The following is a 21,291-nucleotide window of genomic DNA, read 5'->3' on the forward strand; positions in this document are numbered from 1 at the left end:
ACTGGGAAACCAAAAAATCCATTTGGCTTGCATTATTGTGATACTCACCTTATTGCGCTGGTCTGGAACAAAGCCTGCAATAGCTCTGAGGGATCCCTGTGTACTGAAGTTCTACCATGGCAATAACACACATACACACACAAAAGAAATTGGAGGAAAAGGATTAAAAGGAAGTTTAAAAACTGAAAGATATAATAAAATGCTTCACTACTGAAAGAACAGACCAAAAAACAAAAACAAAGAATGGTGGTTACTGTTGGGGGGAAAAGTTGGGGAACAGAGTAGATAGGGACAGGGTTAGCAACCCCTCTTAAAGTATATCTTAGGGGCACCTGGGCGGCTCAGTTGGTTGAGCATCTGCCTTCTGCTCAGGTCATGATCCCAGTCTTGGGATCCAGTCCCAAGTCTGACTTCCTGCTGCGGGAGGGGGGTCTGCTTCTCCCTCTGCCCCTCCTCCACTCATGCTCTCTCTCTCAAATTAATAAATGAAATATTTTTAGAAAATGTATATTTTATTATATCCTTTTTGATTTTTTAATTTTTTCTATTCAATAAAGATTAACACAGAAGAAGTGGATTTGAAAGGTTGCTGCATAAAAGATTAACATAAAAAAATCAACATGAAAATCAAATACTATCAGGAACAGCCAATTTGAAAGTCTAACTTTAAAAATCCCATTTAGGATTTGTATGGGTAAAAGCATAAAACTTTATCGCAATGTATAAAGGAAGATCTAATATAGATATTATGTTCATTGACAGGAAAGTTTCAATAACAAAGTTGAGAAAATTTCCCCAATATCTAATTTTAATACAATTCCAATAAAAATAATGACAGGTTTTTGTTTTTTTTTAGGAACTTGATCAAGTAACACTAAAATTCATTTGCCTCATAAAGGCCAAAATATAGCAATGACAATATGGACAGGGTAATAAGGACTGAAGGTTTTTCTATGAATTATCAAGCCTTATAATGAAGCTCTAATAATTTTTTTTTAAAGATTTTATTTATTTATTCATGATAGAGAGAGAGAGAGAGAGAGAGAGAGGCAGAGACACAAGCAGGCTCCATGCACCGGGAGCCTGACGTGGGATTCGATCCCGGGTCTCCAGGATCACGCCCTGGGCCAAAGGCAGGCGCCAAACCGCTGCGCCACCCAGGGATCCCTGAAGCTCTAATAATTAAAACTCAGTGGTATTAGTGTAGCAATAGGAAAGTGGAACAGAATCGCTAGACAGAAGAAGACCCACATATATATGGAAACAAGTTTCGATTAGATTTTGATTATTCAAAAATAATTGGGATAGCCTAGGAATTTACCCTGAATCTATTCCTCCAACAACAAAAAACTATACATGCACAAGATATTGATTACAGTATTATTGCAATTGCAAAATATTGTAAACAACATACATAGGACAATATTTGAATAAACTATGTTATATCCACAAATGGAGTACTATGCTGCTGAAAGAAATAATGGAGAAGATCTCTATGATCTGATATGGAGTGATTTCCAGGATATATTTTTCAATAAAAAAAAAACACTAATGTGCAAGATTTTCTATAGTACATTACCCATTTGTATAAAAAAGAAGGAAAAAAAGAAATCATATACATATTGGCTCACTTGTGCAAAAAAAAAAAAAAAAAAAAGAAAAAAGAAAAAAAGGAAGAAAAAACCAGAGATTAATGAGAGTGTGTTCTATAGTTCATGGGCAGACATAGGGTAGAAGGAAGAGAGAGAATGCGGGGGTGACCCTCTTTGTTACAGATCTGACTTTTGGAACCATGTTAGTTTCATTTTTTTTTTAAAGAAACAAAATCAACAAGAAATGGGGAGATTGTATAATATCATAACAACAAAACTACCTCCCATGAATAGCATAATAATAATACTGAAGGTGGGAAAAAGAGAACTAACTTAAGATACTTTTGAAAGATTATTTGAAATATATACCTCAGACTAGGGATCCCTGGGTGGCTCAGTGGTTTGGCGCCTGCCTTTGGCCCAGGGCGCGATCCTGGAGACCCGGGATCGAATCCCATATCGGGCTCCGGTGCATGGAGCCTGCTTCTCCCTCCGCCTGTGTCTCTGCCTCTCTCTCTCTCTGTGACTATCATAAATAAATAAAAAAAAAGAAAAGAAAAGAAATATATACTCTCAGACTAAAGAGAAAAAAACTCCTCTATACAAATATTGGATTCCAGTTATTAAGCTGGGTTTTTTTTGTTTTGTTTTTTTTTGTTGTTGTTGTTGGTTTTTTTTTTTTTTTTTTTGCGGAGTCAGGAGTTAGCAGTTCTGAAATTACTAAGTATTCTATGATTTTCCAAATAAGAGATTATATTGTGGGTAATGGGAGCTAAGTGTCTCATTGTCAGAGAAGTTACAAATATGGAAACCAGGAAGACTGAATGATCTTGGAGGGTTAGAATTGAAGATATAAGCTCAAATTTGATGGATTTTATAAATAGATATTATATATAATTGGGGGATGCATGGGTGGGTATACCTAGTGCTCAGGTCTTGAAAACCTAAAAAATTGGAGTCCATTAAAAGGAACTAGGAAATTTGCCCAGTTTATAAAAATAAAAGAATCATAGGCTTATTTGAAATGGCTGATTTTAGAACTGGGATAGGGAAAATCAAGATGAGACCGGAATTTCTTGTTGGAGCAAAGTAAAAAGTGCTCAAAGATTGAGACATAACAAAAACACAAAGGGAAAAAACAAAAAACAAAGGAACTGGCTGGCCTAAAGGGGAGCCCCCACTGTCACTAGTCAAGGATTACAAATGAAAATCTATGAGCCCACAGTAATATAATTGAACAAATAAATGAATGGTAGAGAAGAAAGCTTATAGTGAAAGGCCAACTATTAAATGAGTAAGGAATTAAGGAATTAGAAAATCACAATTTGGAAACGACCATAATAATATTCAGGGAATAGTCACCAATGTATCCTGAAATTATGGATGTTTTTATGGAGTAAGATCTTTACAGTCTCAAAGCATTTCCCCATGAGATATTTATTTCTTTTTCTTTTTTTTTTGATATTTATTAATTATAAAGGGGAACATAGTGAGGTTATAGTAGAAAAATGTAGCAGATAACAATCTAAACAAAGGATCAAGGTTACCATCACCAGTATTGGGATAAACAGCATGTACCTCCTGAAAGGATGCAGCACAATGTCATTTTTGTGGTATTCTTGCCAAAAGTTCAGAACCTGACATAATCATGAAGAAACATCAAACAAATACAAATTGAGGAGTATATTACATTTACTGTCCTTGATGCTCTTCAGAAATGCTAATGTCATGAAACACGGACTCAAGAGCTGTTCCAGATTAAAAGAAAGGCTGAGGACATGAATTTTGAATTCAAGGCATGATGCTAGATTTTATTTTGCTGTAAAACACATTTTGGGGGAGCGCCTGGATGGCACAGTTGTTTAAACATCTGACTCAATTTCAGAGCAGGTCCTTATCCCAGGGTTGTGGGATTAGGCCCTACATCAAGCTCTGCACTTGGGTTGGAGTCTGGTTGGGATTTTCTCTCCCTGTCCCTCTTCCCCTCCTGCTTGTGTTCTCCTCCCGTTCTCAGTCTCTTTCTCTCTCTCAATAAATCTTTAAAAAAAAAAAAAAAGACATTCTGGGGATATTTGGAAAAACTCAGAATGAGGTATATAAATGAGACAATAGTATTGTATTTGTACTAATCTGCTGATTTTGATAATTGTACTGTGGCTGTATAAGAGACTATCCTTGAAAACACATACTGAAGTCTAAAATTGCATCATTCTGCAATTTACTTTCAAATGGTTCCAGAAAAGTTAAAATATATACTTATGTGTGTGTACAGAGAGAATTATTCATGTAACTTTTATTTAACCTGAAATTATGTCAGAGAAAGGGGATTCATTAATATAATGCAAATTAACACCACATTACATATCCACTAGAATGGCTTAAATCAAAAACATTAACAATACCAAATATTGACAAGGATATGGAGAAACTGGGACCCTCATACATTGCTGGTGGGGTTACAAATTGGTATGGCCACTTTAGAAAAGTTTGGCAGTCTTAAAAAGTTAAACATACACTTACCATATATCCAATGATTCCATGTCTCTATATATAGTCAAGAAAAGTGAAAACATATGTCCACACAAAGATTTCTGTATTTCATTGCAGCATTTAATAACAAAGACTGAAAACATTCCAAATGTCCATCAGTGAATTGATAAACAAATGTTGTATATGTATACCATGGAGTACTACTCAGCAATAAAAAATGAAATTCTGGGGACACCTGGCTGGCTCAAATAGTAGAGCAAATGACTATTGATCTTAAGGTTGTGAGTTCAAGCCCCATGTTGGGTGTGGAGTCTACTCAAGAAAAAAATGAAATTATGATTTATGTAACAATATGAATGAACCTCAAAAACACTATGTCAAGTGAAAGAAGCAAGGCACAATAGATCATATGTTATTTTATTTAATTTATAAGAATTTAGGGAAACTATTGAGATAAAAAAGATCCCTAGTCCCCTAGGGTCAAGGGTGGCAATTGGGATTGGCTGCAAACAGGAATGAAGGAACTTTTTGGGAGTGATAGAACTCTTCTAAAACTGGATTGTGGTGATGGTTGCACAATTGAACCATAAAATTAGTGAATTTTATATGTAAATTATACCTCAATAAAGCTATTTTTAAAAACTATAGAGCCCCCCAAAATAAGGAACAAATGGATTATTCAGTAAATACTGATTGAGCAACTGGCTTTCCATATGGAAAAAATTAGTTCCCTACATCACACCAAACACACACACACATATAAACACACACTTCCAGCTGGTTTAAAGGCCTAAATCTTAAAATTTTAGATTGCTTAGAAGAAAATACAGAGAATACCTCTATAGCCTCAAGGTATGCAAGCTTTTTCATGACCATAAAAGCACTAGCCAAAAAAATAAAATATCAATAAATTAACAATTTTAAAGTTGGAAACTCATGCATAACAAGACACTAAAACCTTAAGGACTTTATTATAAATACTTACAACATTTTAAACATTGTATTTAAATTCAATTAATTAACATATAATGCATTATTGGTTTCAGAGGTGGAGGTCAGTGATTCATCAGTCTTGTATAACACCCAGTGCTCATTACATCACATGCCCTCCTTAATGCCCATCTCCCAGTTATCCTGTACCCCACCCCTTCCCCTCCAGTGACCCTCAGTTTGTTTCCTATGATTAAGAATCTCTTATGATCTGTCTCCCTGTCAGATTGTGTCATTTTTTATTTTTTCCTCTCTTCCCCATGATCCCATTTGGTTTCTTAAATGCCACATGAGTGAGATCATACAATTATCTTTATCTGACTGACTTGTTTGCTTAGCATAATATCCTCTAGTTCCATCTACAGGACTGCAAATGGCAAGATTTCTTTTTTTGATGGCTGAGTAGTATTCTATTGTATATATATGCCATATCTTTATCCATTCATCTGTCGATGGACATCTGGGCTCTTTCCATAGTTTGGCTATTGTGGACATTGCTGCTATAAACATTGGGAAGCAGATGCCCCTTCAGATCATTATATTTGTATCTTTGGGGTAAATACTCAATAGTGCAATTGCTGGGTTGTAGGATAATACTTGTAACATCTATAACTAACAATTACAGTTTATAGAGTTATATAATATAGCTACTATATAAATATGTCCTGCAATAAGGGAAAAAATATTTCAATCTGATTGAAAATTGGTCACAGGTCACCTGGATGGCTCAGTCAGTTAAGCGTCAGACTCTTGATTTTTGGCTCAGGTCACGATCTCAGGGTCGTGAGATCAAGCCCTACTTCAGGCCTTGTGCTGGGTGTGGAGCCTGCCTGGGGTTCTCTCTCACTCCCTTTCCCTCTTCCCCCTCTCGAAATAATTAAAAAGAAAGGAAAATGGTCACAGGATAGGAATATACAGCTTGCTGAAGTAGAAATCATAACAGTTAGTAAACGTATGAAAAGAAGTTCTGCCTCACTTGTAATCATGAAAATGCAACTTAAAATGACAATGTGAGGGGATCCCTGGGTGGCGCAGCGGTTTGGCGCCTGCCTTTGGCCCAGGGCGCGATCCTGGGGACCCGGGATCGAATCCCACATCGGGCTCCCGGTGCATGGAGCCTGCTTCTCCCTCTGCCTATGTCTCTGCCTCTCTCTCTCTCTCTCTCTGTGACTATCATAAGTAAATAAAAAAAAATGACAATGTGATAAGGCACCTGGGTTACTCAGTCAGTTAAGCGTCTGCCTTCAGCTCAGGTCATGATTGCAGGACCCTGGGATTGAACCCCTGCTCAGCAGAGCCTGCTTCTGCCTCTCCCTCTGCCTCTCCCCTCCACTGGTGTGCTCTCTCTCTCTCTCAAACAAATAAAATATTTTTTTTTAAATGCAATGTGACAGGAATTCACACCCATCAGACTGGGAAAAATTAGTCTGATATTATCAACATTAATAAGGATTCTCATAATTGCTAGTGCATATAAATTGGTGCAACTACTTCAAAGTGCAATATGGTATTCTTTACACAAATTCATAGCTACAACTTAGCAATTTTATATCTAGACACATTTCTAAGAAAAATGCCAGAAGACATGTACAAGAATGTTTACTGTAGCATTTTCCATAATAGCAAAAAAAAAAAGTCTTTTCAAAATTGTTTTGGCTGTTCTGGATTCTCACATCATTTGGACTTCTGCCTTCCTGTGGCAGAAGTGAAACAAAGGTAATAGTACAGGAAAGGAAGATGTGCTAGAAAATGAACTGAAATTCCATGAACTTCAGGTGAGCAAATCTTTGAAGTGTGGATATTATAGGAAGGTCTTTTAGATAATGAAAGTTTTGTGAACTAGTAAAAATTTTCCATGAAATAGCACTGATCAGGAAATTTTTTTCTTTGATCAGGAAATTAAACTAGATATTCACTAACTTTCTTTCTAGCCTGAACATTCTATACTTTTCATATTTGTTCAATATTCTGTTATGCATGTAGTTCATATTTATGTATTCCCAAGTGACACTGCATACTCGAACTTGTTAAGCACAAACTTGTTAAGTATAATAGTGAATTCATATTTTTCTCATTTAACTCCTAGATGAGCACTTCATGCAAAGAATAACTGGGAGGAATATTTAGTGTCCTCATCCCATATCCAGATCTATGTGGAAGGAATTCATCTCTGCTTTTTCTAATGTATAAAGGCAGGATAAAGCATAATATAGTTAAAAACTTGGACTCTGGAACCAGGCTGCATTGTTTAAAATGTAGCTCCTCCACTTATTAGCTTCATAACTCTGGGAAGTTACTTAACCTCTCTGTGCCTACGTATTTCCATCTGTAAACACAGAATTATAAATTTTTTCTCCTAGAGTTGTTTTGAGGATTAGGAATGAAAGTATGTAAAGGACTTAAAACAATGTAAGCACCTAAAACAAAGTAAACCACAAAGTAAGCATTATATATTTTAGCTATTATGAACAGAATGGATTCAATCCTGAGAGAGACAAGTAATTCATGAGGCTTTGGGGGGCAGGGGGAGATGAGAGACCAAGTTCTCTTTAAGCTTGTTTTCATTTTTAAAATTTTATTGGTTTTTTATTGTATTATTATTTTTTAATGTAGGCTCCACACCCAATTTGGAGCCCAGTTCAGGGCTTAAACTCACAACCCTAAGATCAAGACCTAAGCTCAAGTCAGACGCTCAACTGACTGAGCCACCTAGTTGCCCCTCTTTAAACTTTTTGAAATGAATATATATATAATATATATATTCATATTCATATATATATTATATATATAAAATGGAAAAGATTATTAAGAAGGTATGGAATCCTGTTTTGGTAGAAACGTTTGTGGCAACATCCTTTCCCACCATAGTGTTTATAATAAATCATGAGCTGCTGTTCTTTTTTTCAGGCTGGACGGCAACTGGAAGCTGAGCAGGCCTATAAGTACACAATGAAGGTATGATACAGATGCCCCTGAAGTTTGTACTGTACTAAGGTTGGAAAACTAGGAGGAAGATGCTGGCTTAGTTCAGGACTTTACAGCATTTCAGGATGTGAATATTTTCCAGAGGCTTTTTATTTTTTATTTTATTTATTTATGATAGTCACAGAGAGAGAGAGGCAGAGACACAGGCAGAGGGAGAAGCAGGCTCCATGCACTGGGAGCCCGATGTGGGATTCGATCCCAGATCTCCAGGATCGCGCCCTGGGCCAAAGGCAGGCACCAAACCACTGCGCCACCCAGGGATCCCCTCCAGAGGCTTTTCTTCTCATCTTTGCCATTATTATACAGCTGGTGGGTTTGGAATAACCCACATATTACTATGGGGGATCTTTTTTCTACCTCTTTAGAGAATTTGGTTTAATGGAAAGATAAATAGCAAGGGAGTCAGTAAGCCTGAATTATGGTCCTAGTTTTGCCACTAACTTTACTCTGTTATCTTCTTTCAGCCTCATTTTCATCACGTGTAGACTGAAGGTACTGGTCAGCAAACTTTGTATAAAGGGCAAAATAATATTTTAGGCTTTGTGGGCTAAACTGCCTCTATTGCATCTACTACCCTCTGTCCTTGTAGTCCAAAGGGAACCACAGACAACACATAAACAAATGAGCATGACTGTATTTCAAACAAAAGTTTACTTAACAAAAACAGCAAGCTAGATTTGGCTCGTAAGTAGTAATCTGCCAATCCCCGGTGGAACGTCTATTCTATTATGAATCACAGTTTACAATTGGTGGCTTAAACAAATTAGGAATTTTATTTTTCTCATCTACTGAAAAGCCCAGGGCTGGTACCAGAGCTCCACAATGTCACCAGGAGACCCAAACTCTATAGCTTTCTGCTCCACCAGTCATAGCATGCTGTCCCCATCCTTCATAGTTGCAAGACAGCCATTGTAGCTTAAGCCACCATATACATGTTTCAAGCACAATAAAGAACAAAAGGGAGGCAAGAACAAAGAGGATATGCTACTAGCTATTTCACCTCCCTTTAAGAAGCAATGACTTCACAGGAATAAAAGATATAGCATAGGGAATATGGTCAATGGTATTGTAATGTATTATAATAGTGTTGTGTGGTGACAGACGGTAGCTATACTTGTGAACGTAGCATAATGTATAGACTTCAGAATCGTATGTTGTGTACCTGAAACATGGTGTGTCAACTATACTCATATAAAAAAGGATGTTTAATTCACATGTAAAGAAAATCATTTTCAGAGAGAAGAATCTACTTTTGAAAAAAAAAAAAAGCAATTACTTTAGTTTACATTTAATTGGCCACAATTGGGGATCCCTGGGTGGCTTAGCGGTTCAGCGCCTGCCTTTGGCCTGGGGTGTGATCCTGGAGTCCCAGGATCGAGTCCCACGTTGGGCTCCTGGCATGGAGCCTGCTTCTCCCTCTGCCTGTGTCTCTGCCTCTTTCTCTATGTCTATCATGAATAAATAAAATCTTAAAAAAAAATTGGCCATAATTGGTTGTTAAGACTACCCCTAGCTCTAAAAGAAGAAAATGGAGTTTAGACGGCTGCATTCCTGCCCTGAAAAAAAATGATTTTGTTAGTAAGAAAGAAGAGAGTGGGTATTCACAAGGCAACTAAATATCGCTACTACACATTTAGAGTCTAAAATTAAATTCAGATCTAGTATCTTTGATTCCTATGACTTGACAAATTATAATATTGTAGTCAAAATAGACTGGGTGATAATGAGAACTATTTAAAAATACTTTATTAAAGTTATTTAACAAAAAAAATACATAAACTGCGAATGTTCATACCACTTGCATTTTCATAAAGTGAATATGTCCATGTAATCAATCAGCCCTGAGTTCTGAGGTTCTTTTAATGGAGTTATCATGAAAAAGGGCACATAGGAAGGGCCCAATCTCATGCCAAGGAACTATATTCTTTAACTATGGCCCAGTAAATGATAGGTCTACACATAGATACATCACGTATGATATGTATCCTCTCCTTCCTTCTCATGCAGCTGAAACTAAAAGATGAGACTCTGCTTGCAGAGATCCACATGGTACAGGAGACAGTTGGCTTTGGAAATCCATCTTTCTGACCTCCTTCCAGCTGAAGAATGTTCTGTATGGGACTCGGAGCTCCTTTCCTTCCCACAGAAATTAAACTCTGGACGTCGTGAAAAATAAGGCTTGGGGATGGAAAACACTGTAAGCAGAAACCCATTCATTTACTTCCGTTGGCTGTCTTATTGAATGGCTGTTACTGGATATTTTACAGGTTGACACTAACTGGATGACAATAAAAAGATTCAAAATTCACCAGTGTGGTTCTGCAGTTAATTAAGGTCTACTGAACTATATGTAAGAATGTATTTATTTACATAATTTTTTTTTATTTACATAATTAAAGTGGGTTCATTATTAGGGTTTCTGGTAAAAGCCTATCAGGATCACTCCTGTAAGTCAACTACTAAGGTCTCTTGCTAGGTTCACTTCTTGGAACTTGAGAATTAAGGCATCAATTTCTAAGGTGGTTCCAAAGGAGAGTGCTATGCTGGGTCACTGTATTAAAATACATAGTGGTGGCCAAACTCTGGACCCAATGGTGAAAAGAGCTGGACAGAAGTCTTTGTTGAGGATGTTGGTACGGACTACCTCTCACCACGGTTACCTTCGCGGATCTAAATCACAAGGGCTCCAAGAAGAGTCCATTAACTTATAATAGATGCAAACCTCAAATGAGGCCAGTACTCTAGGGCTAATGACAAAGGAACTATCCCCCTGGATGACTGCAGAGCAAAACCAGAAATAAAGACTCCTCTTCCTTAATTTTTTAAAGACGGTGCAGATAATATGACGGAGACCTGGGAGACCAGGTGAGAGGCATTTTAATAAACACAGAAGAATAAAACCTTCCATTCATTTACAGTCCTCGTAACCGACTTGGCTCTAACGCCGCTTCCTTTAAGAGGCCTTCCGGAAGCACCAAGGCGGCTTCAGGCTGCCTCCCCGTCTCCTGCCCCAGGACTGAGTACTGACCACCTTTACGGCCTCTGGGTCATCGCAGCGCCTCCCTACGTGACCGGGGGCTTCCAACCGGCGGGAACCGCGCCCCCTCAGCCTGGCGTTCGGAGCTATGGCTCTAGCCAGGTGCGCGAAATACGTGCGCTGGAGGATGGATTTGTGGAGCACTTTAGCCCTTCGGGCCGCTCCCCGGGATCCTCCCGATACCGCTCGCTCCGCCAGGAACCCACAATCTAGCGAAGGCCGACAGCGCCCACACAGGTTTGTTCACGCTTCCACCCCAGCAACACGCAGGTTACAGCGCGACTTTTTTGCGGCAGTTTAGGTTCGTTAGGGTTCATGGCGTTGCATTATGGGAAATGTAGGGGCGGGAAAGCGGAAGGGGCGGGGCAAGTGGATCCTGCGCTTCCCGCTCCGAGGCTCTAGGGCTGGGGCCGCAAGGGGCTGAGGTTCGGGGTGTTGCGGTGTGGCCGTCTCCGCGTTGGTCCTCCGCCCCGCCCGACGGGCGGCAGCGCGCTCGGAGGCGCGGCAAGGGGCGCAGGAGCGTCGGCGCCCGCCGGCTGCACCATGGTCCAGCTCAGTGAGTGACCTTCCGGGCGGTCGTGGGGGCCGGGAGCAGGGGAGCCCATGAAGCCGTTCTCCTAGGCGAGCTGGAGGCAACCCGAACCTGCAACGGCCGCACTGCCTTATGTCTGTCCGTCGCCTTAGGTTTTTCTCACTGAATCCTTCCCGAAAGTCTGTAAATGGCATTCAGTTGGTAGGTGAGGCAGCTGAGGCGCCGCCGTGGTCTCTGTTACACGGCCGGCTGGTGTGGAGCGGCTTGAGGTCGCTCTGGCTGCAGTGCATGGGAGGAGCTTCACGAGAACGTAGTAGCCAAGCCGGGTCGACAATAATGGGTGGATGTAAGGATGCTTCAGTCGAGGAAGGGGCTTGTTTTATCTGCCTCATTTTGTTCCTCTTATGTATTCGGTGCTTGTGTCCTAACGACTTCTCTCTCTGCAGCTCCTGTTCTGTGCAAGGCCTACCACGGGGGCCACTTAACCATCCGCCTTGCCCTGAGCGGCTGTACCAACCGGCCTTTCTACCGCATTGTGGCTGCTCACAACAAGTGCCCCCGGGATGGCCGTTTCGTGGAGCAGCTGGGCTCCTATGATCCACTGCCCAACAGTCACGGGGAGAAAATCGTTGCTCTCAACCTAGAGCGGATCCGGCATTGGATTGGCTGTGGGGCCCACCTCTCTAAGCCTGTGGAGAGGCTTCTGGGTAACTCAGCTCTAGATTTGCTTCATTGAGGGGATTTTAAATTGAAGTCCGTTTCGGAATAAGAGTTAAGAGTGACTTTCGTTACTTCAGGCTGCTCAGGGCTAGAGTGAAAACCGGAGTTGTGATCTAATTGTCATTTTGACTGGAGACCTCTTTTGTGGGCTCTTTTAGGAGACTTTTTGGTGAATGGGATTTTGTATTGAAAATAGTAATAGTTTTTCTTGAATGAATATCTGTTTTTTGTTTTTTGTTTTTTTTCAAATCAGGACAATAGGAAGTAACATCCATTGTCTCCTTGTAGTAAATGAAGGGGAAGGACTGGGGGAAGAGATAAGACAGTTTGGCAAGAGAGGAGCATATTTTAAATCCATGCTGTAGGTCAGGTCTCTGTTAGACCTCGGCTCTGTAAGGCTAAGCTCCCAGGGAAACCCTGGTTATACCATGTTATAATGAATGAAAATCCTGTTGCTTTTAGGTCTTTCTGGCTTTTTCCCTCTGCATCCCATGATGATCACAAATGCTGAGAGGCTGCGAAGGAAACGGGCACGTGAAGTCCTCTTAGCATCTCAGAAAACAGATACAGAGGCTACAGAAACAAAAACAAGCTGACTTCAGTGAGCAGAGAACATTGGGAGAAAGGTCAAAGCCCTCTTAAAACACCTGTGCAGAGCTCTTAGTTTTATTAGATTTGGAGGTCAATAAATGGGAGTTTTCTGAGTCACGCATGCTCTTCTGGCCTGGCTTGAGCACGACTCAGGGAGAGATTTGTTCTTTCTGACATAGAGCTGGTCTAGGTACTAATTAGCTTTTCAGCCTTCATCTGGAAGAGACAGTGGCTCTGGGGTGTGCTGGAGTTGGGCTGGGCCTTAGAACTCTTGGACAACTTTACAGTCTGCTGCTTTCTAAGACTTCCCCGTTTGAAAGCTCCAGCCAGCCTGTCCATGATCCATCCTTGCAATTTCTTCCTTAATCATTTTTGGTCATCCCACTAGCTCAAGAATATAGTTACTTTGCTTATTAATATTTTGTGTGTGTATGTGAAATTGTAGATTTACATTTTCTTGTTTGACTCAAGGGTAGATTTTTTATGAGCTTATAAGCTATGATAGCATACTTGAGAAACTAGAAGAAAGGTAATATTGAACAATACGTGCATACATTTTTGACCCTTTACAACTAAGATTATTTGTGAAGATTATAAGGTATCATGAAAGTGGGAAAGATGGTCTCCCTTTGTATTGATGGGAGATTGAGGTTCAGGGGTGGAAACATGCCCAACGCCATCTATTTTGATTTGGGCAGAGCTAAGATTCAGACCCCAATACGCATACCTGGAGAGCCCTTTCCAACATATTATATGGTCGGGGGCAGGATTGGTGTGAGATGAGTAAAGATGAGGGGCTTTTCAAAAGTCCACTTAAAAAGCCAGTGATATGAGGTTTAGATGTGATGAGTTTGGTAACATACATGACTGGCTGTGGCCCAAGCCCAAAATGTCACATCTGCTTCACCAGAATTGCAGGACAGTCACAAGCATGGATTACAGGGTTTTTGTGCACACTCTAGATAATACAGATTTCAAATTCTGGCATAAGACTAGGATGTAGAAAATTTATAGAGGAAATACTAAAGCCCTATCAATGTACCAACTTATTTTATTCTCTGGGTTTTATATACTGAGAACAGTTACCAGCCATAATGAGTCAAGTCTCTCCCAAGGTTGTCACTGGTTGGCCTCCCTTGCATTGAGGGGACTTCAAAGGCAGGGCAAGAACAGCTGACTACCTGGATTTGATCTTGGATCTGGGAAAGAAGAATGCTATGAAAACTATGGGCACTCTGGAAGTTAAAAATAATGTACTCTAGAGAGTTTAAGATCTTTAGATAAACTAGTTGCTAGAGCAAAGAATGATCATGAAAAGCACTGACCAGTAATGGGAACTGCTGGGAAATGGGTTAAGGTATTTTGGACTACTGAGTTTCCACCAACTCAGGTATTCACTTTGTGCCCTGGTCTGTCTTTCCCCTGTGAAGTGTATAGACATACTCCCTGTATGAGCTCATCCTGTCCCTGATTTCCAATTTTCTCTAGCTCTGTGCTTGCTTTGCATCACCTGGCACAGTTTCTCACCATCTTAGTTGATTACATCAGCTTACTTATGTTTGAAATCCAACATGCTCAAACCCAGCTCTGCACTTTAGAAAGCATTTAAAAAAAAAAAAAAAAAAAAAAGCCTTTGCTTCAGCAGCTTTATTTTTACTCAGATGAGGGTTTGGTCATGTTTCCTTAACAAAAGTGGAAGGTGATAAGGAACTGGAAGGTGAATGGGAATGATTCTGTAATAAATGTTACAATTTTTAAAAGACTAGTATTTTGTGCTTTTAGTTTAGGCTTTTTTCTTGCAGGTATTAGGGAAGAGTACTTACCTAGCAGTCCCAACCTGTAGGTCTTAGAGTTTTGTACTCTTGTCAGGATCATTGAAAAAGAACAACGTTGAACCATGTCAGGTCTTCAAATGTCGGTGTTATGAACTTTTTTACTTAAAAAAAGGCAAACGGCAATGTATGGTTTAGACGTAATATGGACCTGCCATCTATTGAATGAGCTGCTGCACTGGGACACCGGGGAGAAGATAATCGCCAGATTTCTTAAGGGGAGGAGGGTGCAGCGGCCCCGACTCCCCCTCCGCTACCCAACTCGCGAGGTCCCACCCGCCGCTCCGACCTTCGGTTAAGTTCTGGCCACGCCCCCGCTTGCAGCTGCCGTAAAGTGCGACGTCGTGGCCACGCCCTTCCGGCGCTTCTTGTGACGCAGTCGCTCCGGGGTTTTTTTTGCGCGGGAAAAGGAGGCAGTCTGAAGCTTTACCCAGTGTCGCGGAGGTCGGCTGTTCTAGCGGAGGTTGTGGTGCTCTCCCTGGCTGCCGGCCATGGGGTTGCTGGAGCTGTGCGAGGAAGTGTTTGGCACCGCCGACCTGTACCGAGTGTTGGGCGTGCGGCGCGAGGCCTCGGAAGGCGAGGTCCGACGGGGCTACCACAAAGTGTCCCTGCAGGTGCACCCGGACCGGGTCGGCGAGGACGACAAAGAGGAAGCCACCCGCCGCTTCCAGGTACGCGAGCCCCGGCTCCGCTGGCTGCCTGGGTTTCTCTCGATCTCCTGGCCTGGTGTTTTCTAATCTTTATTTCTCGCAGCGCGGTTTCAGTGAAGGATGCAAGGGTAACTTTTGGATTTTCTTTTCTCGCAGATCCTTGGGAAAGTCTATTCTGTTTTGAGCGACAAAGAGCAGAGAGCGCTGTACGATGAGCAGGGAACAGTAGACGAGGATTCTGATGTGCTTAACCAAGATCGGGACTGGGAGGCCTATTGGAGGTTACTTTTTAAAAAGGTAGAGGAGTCTGGAGGTTTCTTTGATTATTCCAGTCATTCATTAAACAAACGATATATTGCATTTTGTGTTGTGTAGGAATGAGGAATTTGTTTCATTTTCAAATACAGATAAATATGTATACACACACGGGCAAGTATTTCCCAGGAGATAACACATTTGAAAAAAAATAAATCACACATGCATTTACTGAAATGAGTATTTAATTTCCTGCTGATGTAGAGCAAGTGTAGTGAAAAAGGTGAGGGTTTTTTATTTTATAAGATAATGCTCGGGATCCCTGGGTGGCGCAGCGCCAGGGTCGCCTGGGTGGCTCAACGGTTGAGCATCTGCCTTCAGCCCAGGGAGAGATCCTTGAGTCACAGGATCGAGTCCCAATCCGGCTCCCTGCATGGAGCCTGCTTCTCTCTCTGCCTGTCTCTCTCTCTCTCTCTCATGAATAAATAAAATCTTTACCAAAAAAAAGATAGTGCTCCATTTTACATATCTCTACCTGTAAGTCCTGAGTTGTTCTGGGAAACTTCACGTAAATTTTCCTGGTCTGTAGTTTAGTAGTTGTGAAGATTGGGGGGAGAATTCTGGTAAACTTTGGCATGGAAAGCGTGGTTCCAAAAAAAAAAAAAAAAACGTGGTTCCTTGCAACAAATTCAACTCAAGCCATTGTTGTACTTGGGAGGAAACATCTCTGTATCTAAATCTAGTTTTACTAGTATGTTTTTTATTTAAAATAAAATTCTCAATAAAATAAAATTCTCACAGTTAAAGTATATATCTCTTGTTTGTCCAGATATCTCTAGAAGACATTCAGGCTTTTGAAAAGACCTACAAAGGCTCTGAAGAAGAGCTGGCAGATATTAAACAGGCCTATTTGGATTTCAAGGGCGACATGGATCAGATCATGGAGTCTGTGCTGTGCGTGCAGTACACAGAAGAACCCAGGATAAGGAATATTATTCAGGAAGCCATTGATGCTGGCGAGATCCCCTCCTATAATGCCTTTGTCAAAGAATCAAAACAAAAGATGAATGCAAGGAAAAGGAGGGTAATATTTTGAATGCTGTTAATTATTTATATCTTGATTGCTTTTAAAAATAATGTGAAGGTATTTACAATAATAGAAATATATTTAAGATTATTGAGATGAGAGGAAGGATTAACTCTATAGTTATATAGCTCTTAATAAAATGAGCGTACCAGTTCATCAGGAGCAACTTTTTCCCCTAGTATGTTGTGCTCAAGAAGATTTTGCTATGTGTATTGTTTAATTAATATCATCTTAAGATAGCACTGAAATATTCTTCATATGGGCCAGTTCTTTTAGCTTTTTCATGGCATTGCTCAAAAAATAAAGTAATAGAGTCCAGATACAAAGGGTGGACAGTGGTTCTCAGTTAAGAGACAGGGAGAGGGTGGCTAAAACTTTTTTTTTTTTTTTTTTTGACTCTGTCTTGTGCCTACAGATTTTCTTTTGTTTTTGTCTAGATTCTTGAATTGGACCTAGAACATACATTTTTAAACAAATGATTTAGTTTATTTTGATTAAAGTGTCTTCCCAAACAAGCTTTGAGAGGAACACTTGTGAAGAATCAAGAATTGTGGCTTCTGTATCTTATTAAACTGTGAAATTGGTGTGGGTAGGAATGATGGCAGAGAAAAGGAGCTTAAGGATAGACAGCTGAGTTCTGGGAGGGCGTGGGTTCAAGGTAGCAAGCGATGGTGTCTTGTGGGGAAGACCAGACTGGGACTGAAGTAACCATAATCTGGCTTTCCCAGTAGGAGCTCAGTGGAGAGCAGTCTAAGAATTTAGATCTCTGGTGGGTACCTGAGGTGGGTTTCTTATTTTGTATGGCTAAATTGGAGGTGGAGGTAGTTCTGCAGTTTTGATTCAATATACATACAGGGGGAAGCTGGTGTGTGGGTGTGTGTGTGTGTGGGCCCAGTGGAATGTATATCAAGATTATCATTTTTGGGGGTGCATCATGACTGGTTCAGTCAGTAGAGCATGTGGCTCTTAATCTCAGGGTTGTGAGTTCAAGCCCCACTTTGGGCATGGAGCCTAGTTTAAACAAACAAACAAAAAAATCATTTTGGTTCATAGGCTACATCTGTTTAGGCCCATGCTGCCAGTTTAAGTTGATAATCATTTTCTCTGGTGAAACTGAGTACAACTGTATCCAATAAGAGGATAGATATTAGCTTGAAGCTTCCAGAGAGTTGGGGGCAAGCAAATGGCATAATTTTTTTTTAGAGAGACTCCAGCAAGCCTGGGGAGTAGGTATGCAGTATTAAAAGAAAGAAGTTGAATACAAGGACTGAAAGTAGACAATGGAAGCTCTGTCCTTCTATCGGACTAACAAAATCCTAATGTATCACCATTTCTAGTATTAATAGCATTCATTGCTATTAGAATATTTACTGGGGTTTGGAACCTGTTATAGTGTTGTTGAAAGAACGAACAAAACCATTATCTTTCCCAAGGTATTCTCGTGGTATTTTGCAATCCAGTGCCCTAGGAAAATTTGGTAGAAGGTGGCTTTGAAACTAGATAAAGAAAGGTAAAAACTGAATTCATTAGTGTTTATCCTACTTGGGAATTTTAAAGCAGGGTTAATCCCAAGGTACTGCCACTCATTACATGTAGTAAAAAGTGGGTTTCCAAAGGAGAGGAATTTGAGATGCCTGTATCCTGGCAACATTTTTTAAGGCATCCTTGGTTAAATGACCCTTCCTGGCTCTCTGGCATTTTGTTTTTGTTCTTATCACCATGTGGTTAATGAATTCTAAGCTACTTGCTACCCTTAGCTAGTAAAAACGGGAAAATTCAAATATTTATTGGAATCATAAGATCTACTGCACGTGCTCAGTGTTGTCTTTTAATGAATGACATATTTATGCAGTTGTGTCCTCATCTATATAATCCTCAAATTGAAAGGTTCTTATCATAGATTTGCTTTTGGGAAAGAGTGTATATTTTTAGTATATGTTAAGTTGCCATGGAGTCTCACATGAGTTTCTGTTTTAGGCTCAGGAAGAGGCTAAAGAAGCAGAAATAAGCAGAAAGGAGTTGGGCCTTGATGAAGGAGTAGATAACTTGAAAGCAATCATTCAGGTAAACTTGGCAGATTGTCTTTGAAGGTTGTCACTACTTTCATGTTCTGATTTACTATTGATACTTTCTTTAGTGTATGATGTTGTGGGTATTTTGTTTGCTTCTTTTAAGACATAATTCATGTACCATGTTTTCATCCTTTTAAAGTGCGTAATTCAGTGGCTTTTAGTATATTCATCTAGTTGTATAACAGCACTAATTCCAGAGCATTTTCATCACCTTAAAAAGAAACCCTTTGCTCATTAGCTGTCATTGCCTATTCTCCCTTCCACTAGCCTCTGGCAACCACAGAGTATTTTTGTCCCTGGATGGCCTTGTGTTTTGAAAGCTTGTGTTTTAACTTCTTAAACAGAGCAGACAAAAGGATCGGCAAAAGGAAATGGACAGTTTTCTGGCTCAGATGGAAGCAAAGTACTGCAAACCTAAACGAGGAGGGAAAAAAACGCCTCTCAAGAAAGAAAAGAAATAATGGGATTTTCTCATCAAAAGCTCAAAAGTTGTTCTGGGACAACTGTTCATTGGTGCCATTGTAGGCAAGGTACAGTCAAGATTTGAAGACAAAAGTCAGCCCTGCCCTTGAGAAAAGTTGTCTTTCCAGCCTAAATTATTGAGGTCAACTCTGTAGACAAAGCAGAATCTCAGCCTGATTTTAGTAATCCTAGAAATCCTGATATTTTTTGAGGTCTTGTATGAAGGAATTTGGCGGTGATTTTTGAGGGAGTGGGGGAGAGTAGTGTACTTCCTGGCAGCACTTGTCTCTGGATCTTCTGTACAAGGAACTCTTGTCTAGAATGTGGGTTTGTCCCGTACTGCCTTTAGCAGTTGTCATTTTGCAGGAGTGTGCATACAGCTGCAGAGCATTCAGAGTAGTGTGTGTGTGTTTATTAGAACAGTAACTCTAGCTAGAACGCTTTCAAAACACTTGCTGGATATGTCTTTCAGATGTTTGCCATTTTGCTTTCAGGGTTAATATCCTTGAATAGATCCTCTCCTTTTTGTTTTACGAAGCCAGGTTTTATACTCTTCACTTGAAGTATAGGAGAAACAGATGTTAAGATTACTTCATGTGTCTTTGTAAGACTTATACATGATGAAATAAACAAGTTAAAAATGACTCTTAAGTTCTGAGGTCTTTTAAATGATCTCAGTGATCATTTAAACTATGATTTAGAAAAACTATGGATGCTGTTCAGAGAAGAGAGAAAAAAGTAAACTGAGTCAGCTTTATAATAGGTAGCCAGATTTATATAACATACAGAGAAGTTGTCCTGCCTGTAACTATTGAATGTCTGTCCTTAGGTGCAGATCTTGTTTGAACTTGCTTCCTCCTCTATAAAAAGGTGTGGGAAGTTGGGCTAAATGACTTCTTAGAGGCTTCTTCTGACTCCTTTAACTTTGAAAGGCAGGCCATCTTGATCCATCGGTTTGTTATCATGCACTTACGGTATTGATTTGTGAGAATAATGCAGGGATGTTTACTTACATTTAGTTGAATTGGTGTGTACTCATTGGAATATATGGAAATTTTTTTGGCAACTGATCAACTTAAAATCTCTGAATTACAGACTTATATATTCAATACCATATGCATAACTTGTGTTACTGAGTTTTATGTATGATAATTTATCTGAGGTAAGCACATGACACATTCTTAGTCTGTGATTACAGATTAAAAAATACTCTTTAATTGTATTAAAATATAATTTAATGCACGTTGTTTGAAGCATCTGTCTTCATATGATACATCTTGATATAATTAAAAAATTACCCGTTTATCCACTCTGAAGATTTACAGTATGATCTGAAACTGATATGATCATCAAAATTAAAGTTGAATGAAATTTAAATAGAATAAATTTAAGCTATAATTAAAACCACTGCTGCATTTATGAGTGTCCTCCCAAAAAGGTCCATGGTGAAATCAGAAGAATGCTGAAGGTTCTGTATTTCTGCTCTTAAGATATGTTTATACTAATTACCAGAGTTTCTGAAATTTTAAGGTATTGCTGGCTCACTAATCGATCCTATAAATTTTTAAGTTTACTTAGAGTTCAAGGAGAAAATTTGGTAAGGTGAGTTAAATATATATATATATGATTACTAAAGTCCTGTAAGAATTTCTTCTTACAGCTCTGATAGCATAATCTGATAGGAAGCAGGCATTGTGAGGTTGAGCTGTCCTATCCGAAAATAAATATACATTATGACTTATTACATGTTACTTTATACCAGTATTCCACATTTGTATCTTTAGTTACTTAGCTCCTCCAAATCTCTTTGTAAGATTGGACATCTAAAGAGAAAGCTTTAGGAATGACTTCTGTTTGATAAGTAACTCAGTTTTTTGACAGCCCTGTCTCCTAAAAATGCCTTAAAAATGAGTACAACTCTCCAGAAATTCATACAAGCAGATGTATTCTGGAGCCATTGATAATATCAAACAATCATTTGCTGCTTTTTGTGTAT

General features: G+C 39.6%; 3 protein-coding genes across 13 annotated transcripts in view; all 3 read left to right on the top strand.

Moving 5' to 3' along the window:
- The window catches only part of CFAP70 (cilia and flagella associated protein 70), a 94,789-nt gene extending 83,441 nt beyond the window's left edge, over positions 1-11,348 (top strand). For all 11 annotated transcript variants that reach the window (XM_041750847.1, XM_041750852.1, XM_041750850.1 and 8 more), the window contains 2 exons: positions 7,980-8,027; positions 10,065-11,348. In XM_041750847.1, the coding sequence (XP_041606781.1) occupies positions 7,980-8,027; positions 10,065-10,145 (129 nt within the window). In that variant the 3' untranslated portion in view covers positions 10,146-11,348. The remainder of the gene's footprint in view (positions 1-7,979; positions 8,028-10,064) is intronic.
- A 102-nt stretch (positions 11,349-11,450) lies between these two features.
- On the top strand, positions 11,451-13,054 carry MRPS16 (mitochondrial ribosomal protein S16). Its single transcript, XM_041747611.1, has 3 exons — positions 11,451-11,650; positions 12,073-12,333; positions 12,809-13,054. The coding sequence occupies exons 1-3, from the start codon at positions 11,638-11,640 to the stop codon at positions 12,940-12,942; spliced, it is 408 nt and encodes a 135-aa protein (XP_041603545.1). The 5' UTR covers positions 11,451-11,637; the 3' UTR covers positions 12,943-13,054.
- Positions 13,055-13,200: 146 nt separating this feature from the next.
- On the top strand, positions 13,201-20,409 carry DNAJC9 (DnaJ heat shock protein family (Hsp40) member C9). Its single transcript, XM_041747610.1, has 5 exons — positions 13,201-15,440; positions 15,576-15,716; positions 16,504-16,758; positions 18,739-18,825; positions 19,178-20,409. Exons 1-5 carry the CDS (start codon positions 15,261-15,263, stop codon positions 19,292-19,294), a joined length of 780 nt encoding a protein of 259 aa, XP_041603544.1. The 5' UTR covers positions 13,201-15,260; the 3' UTR covers positions 19,295-20,409.
- Positions 20,410-21,291: the final 882 nt, after the last annotated feature.

Source organism: Vulpes lagopus, chromosome 3 (assembly GCF_018345385.1).
Source record: "Vulpes lagopus strain Blue_001 chromosome 3, ASM1834538v1, whole genome shotgun sequence".
Taxonomy (NCBI): domain Eukaryota; kingdom Metazoa; phylum Chordata; class Mammalia; order Carnivora; family Canidae; genus Vulpes; species Vulpes lagopus.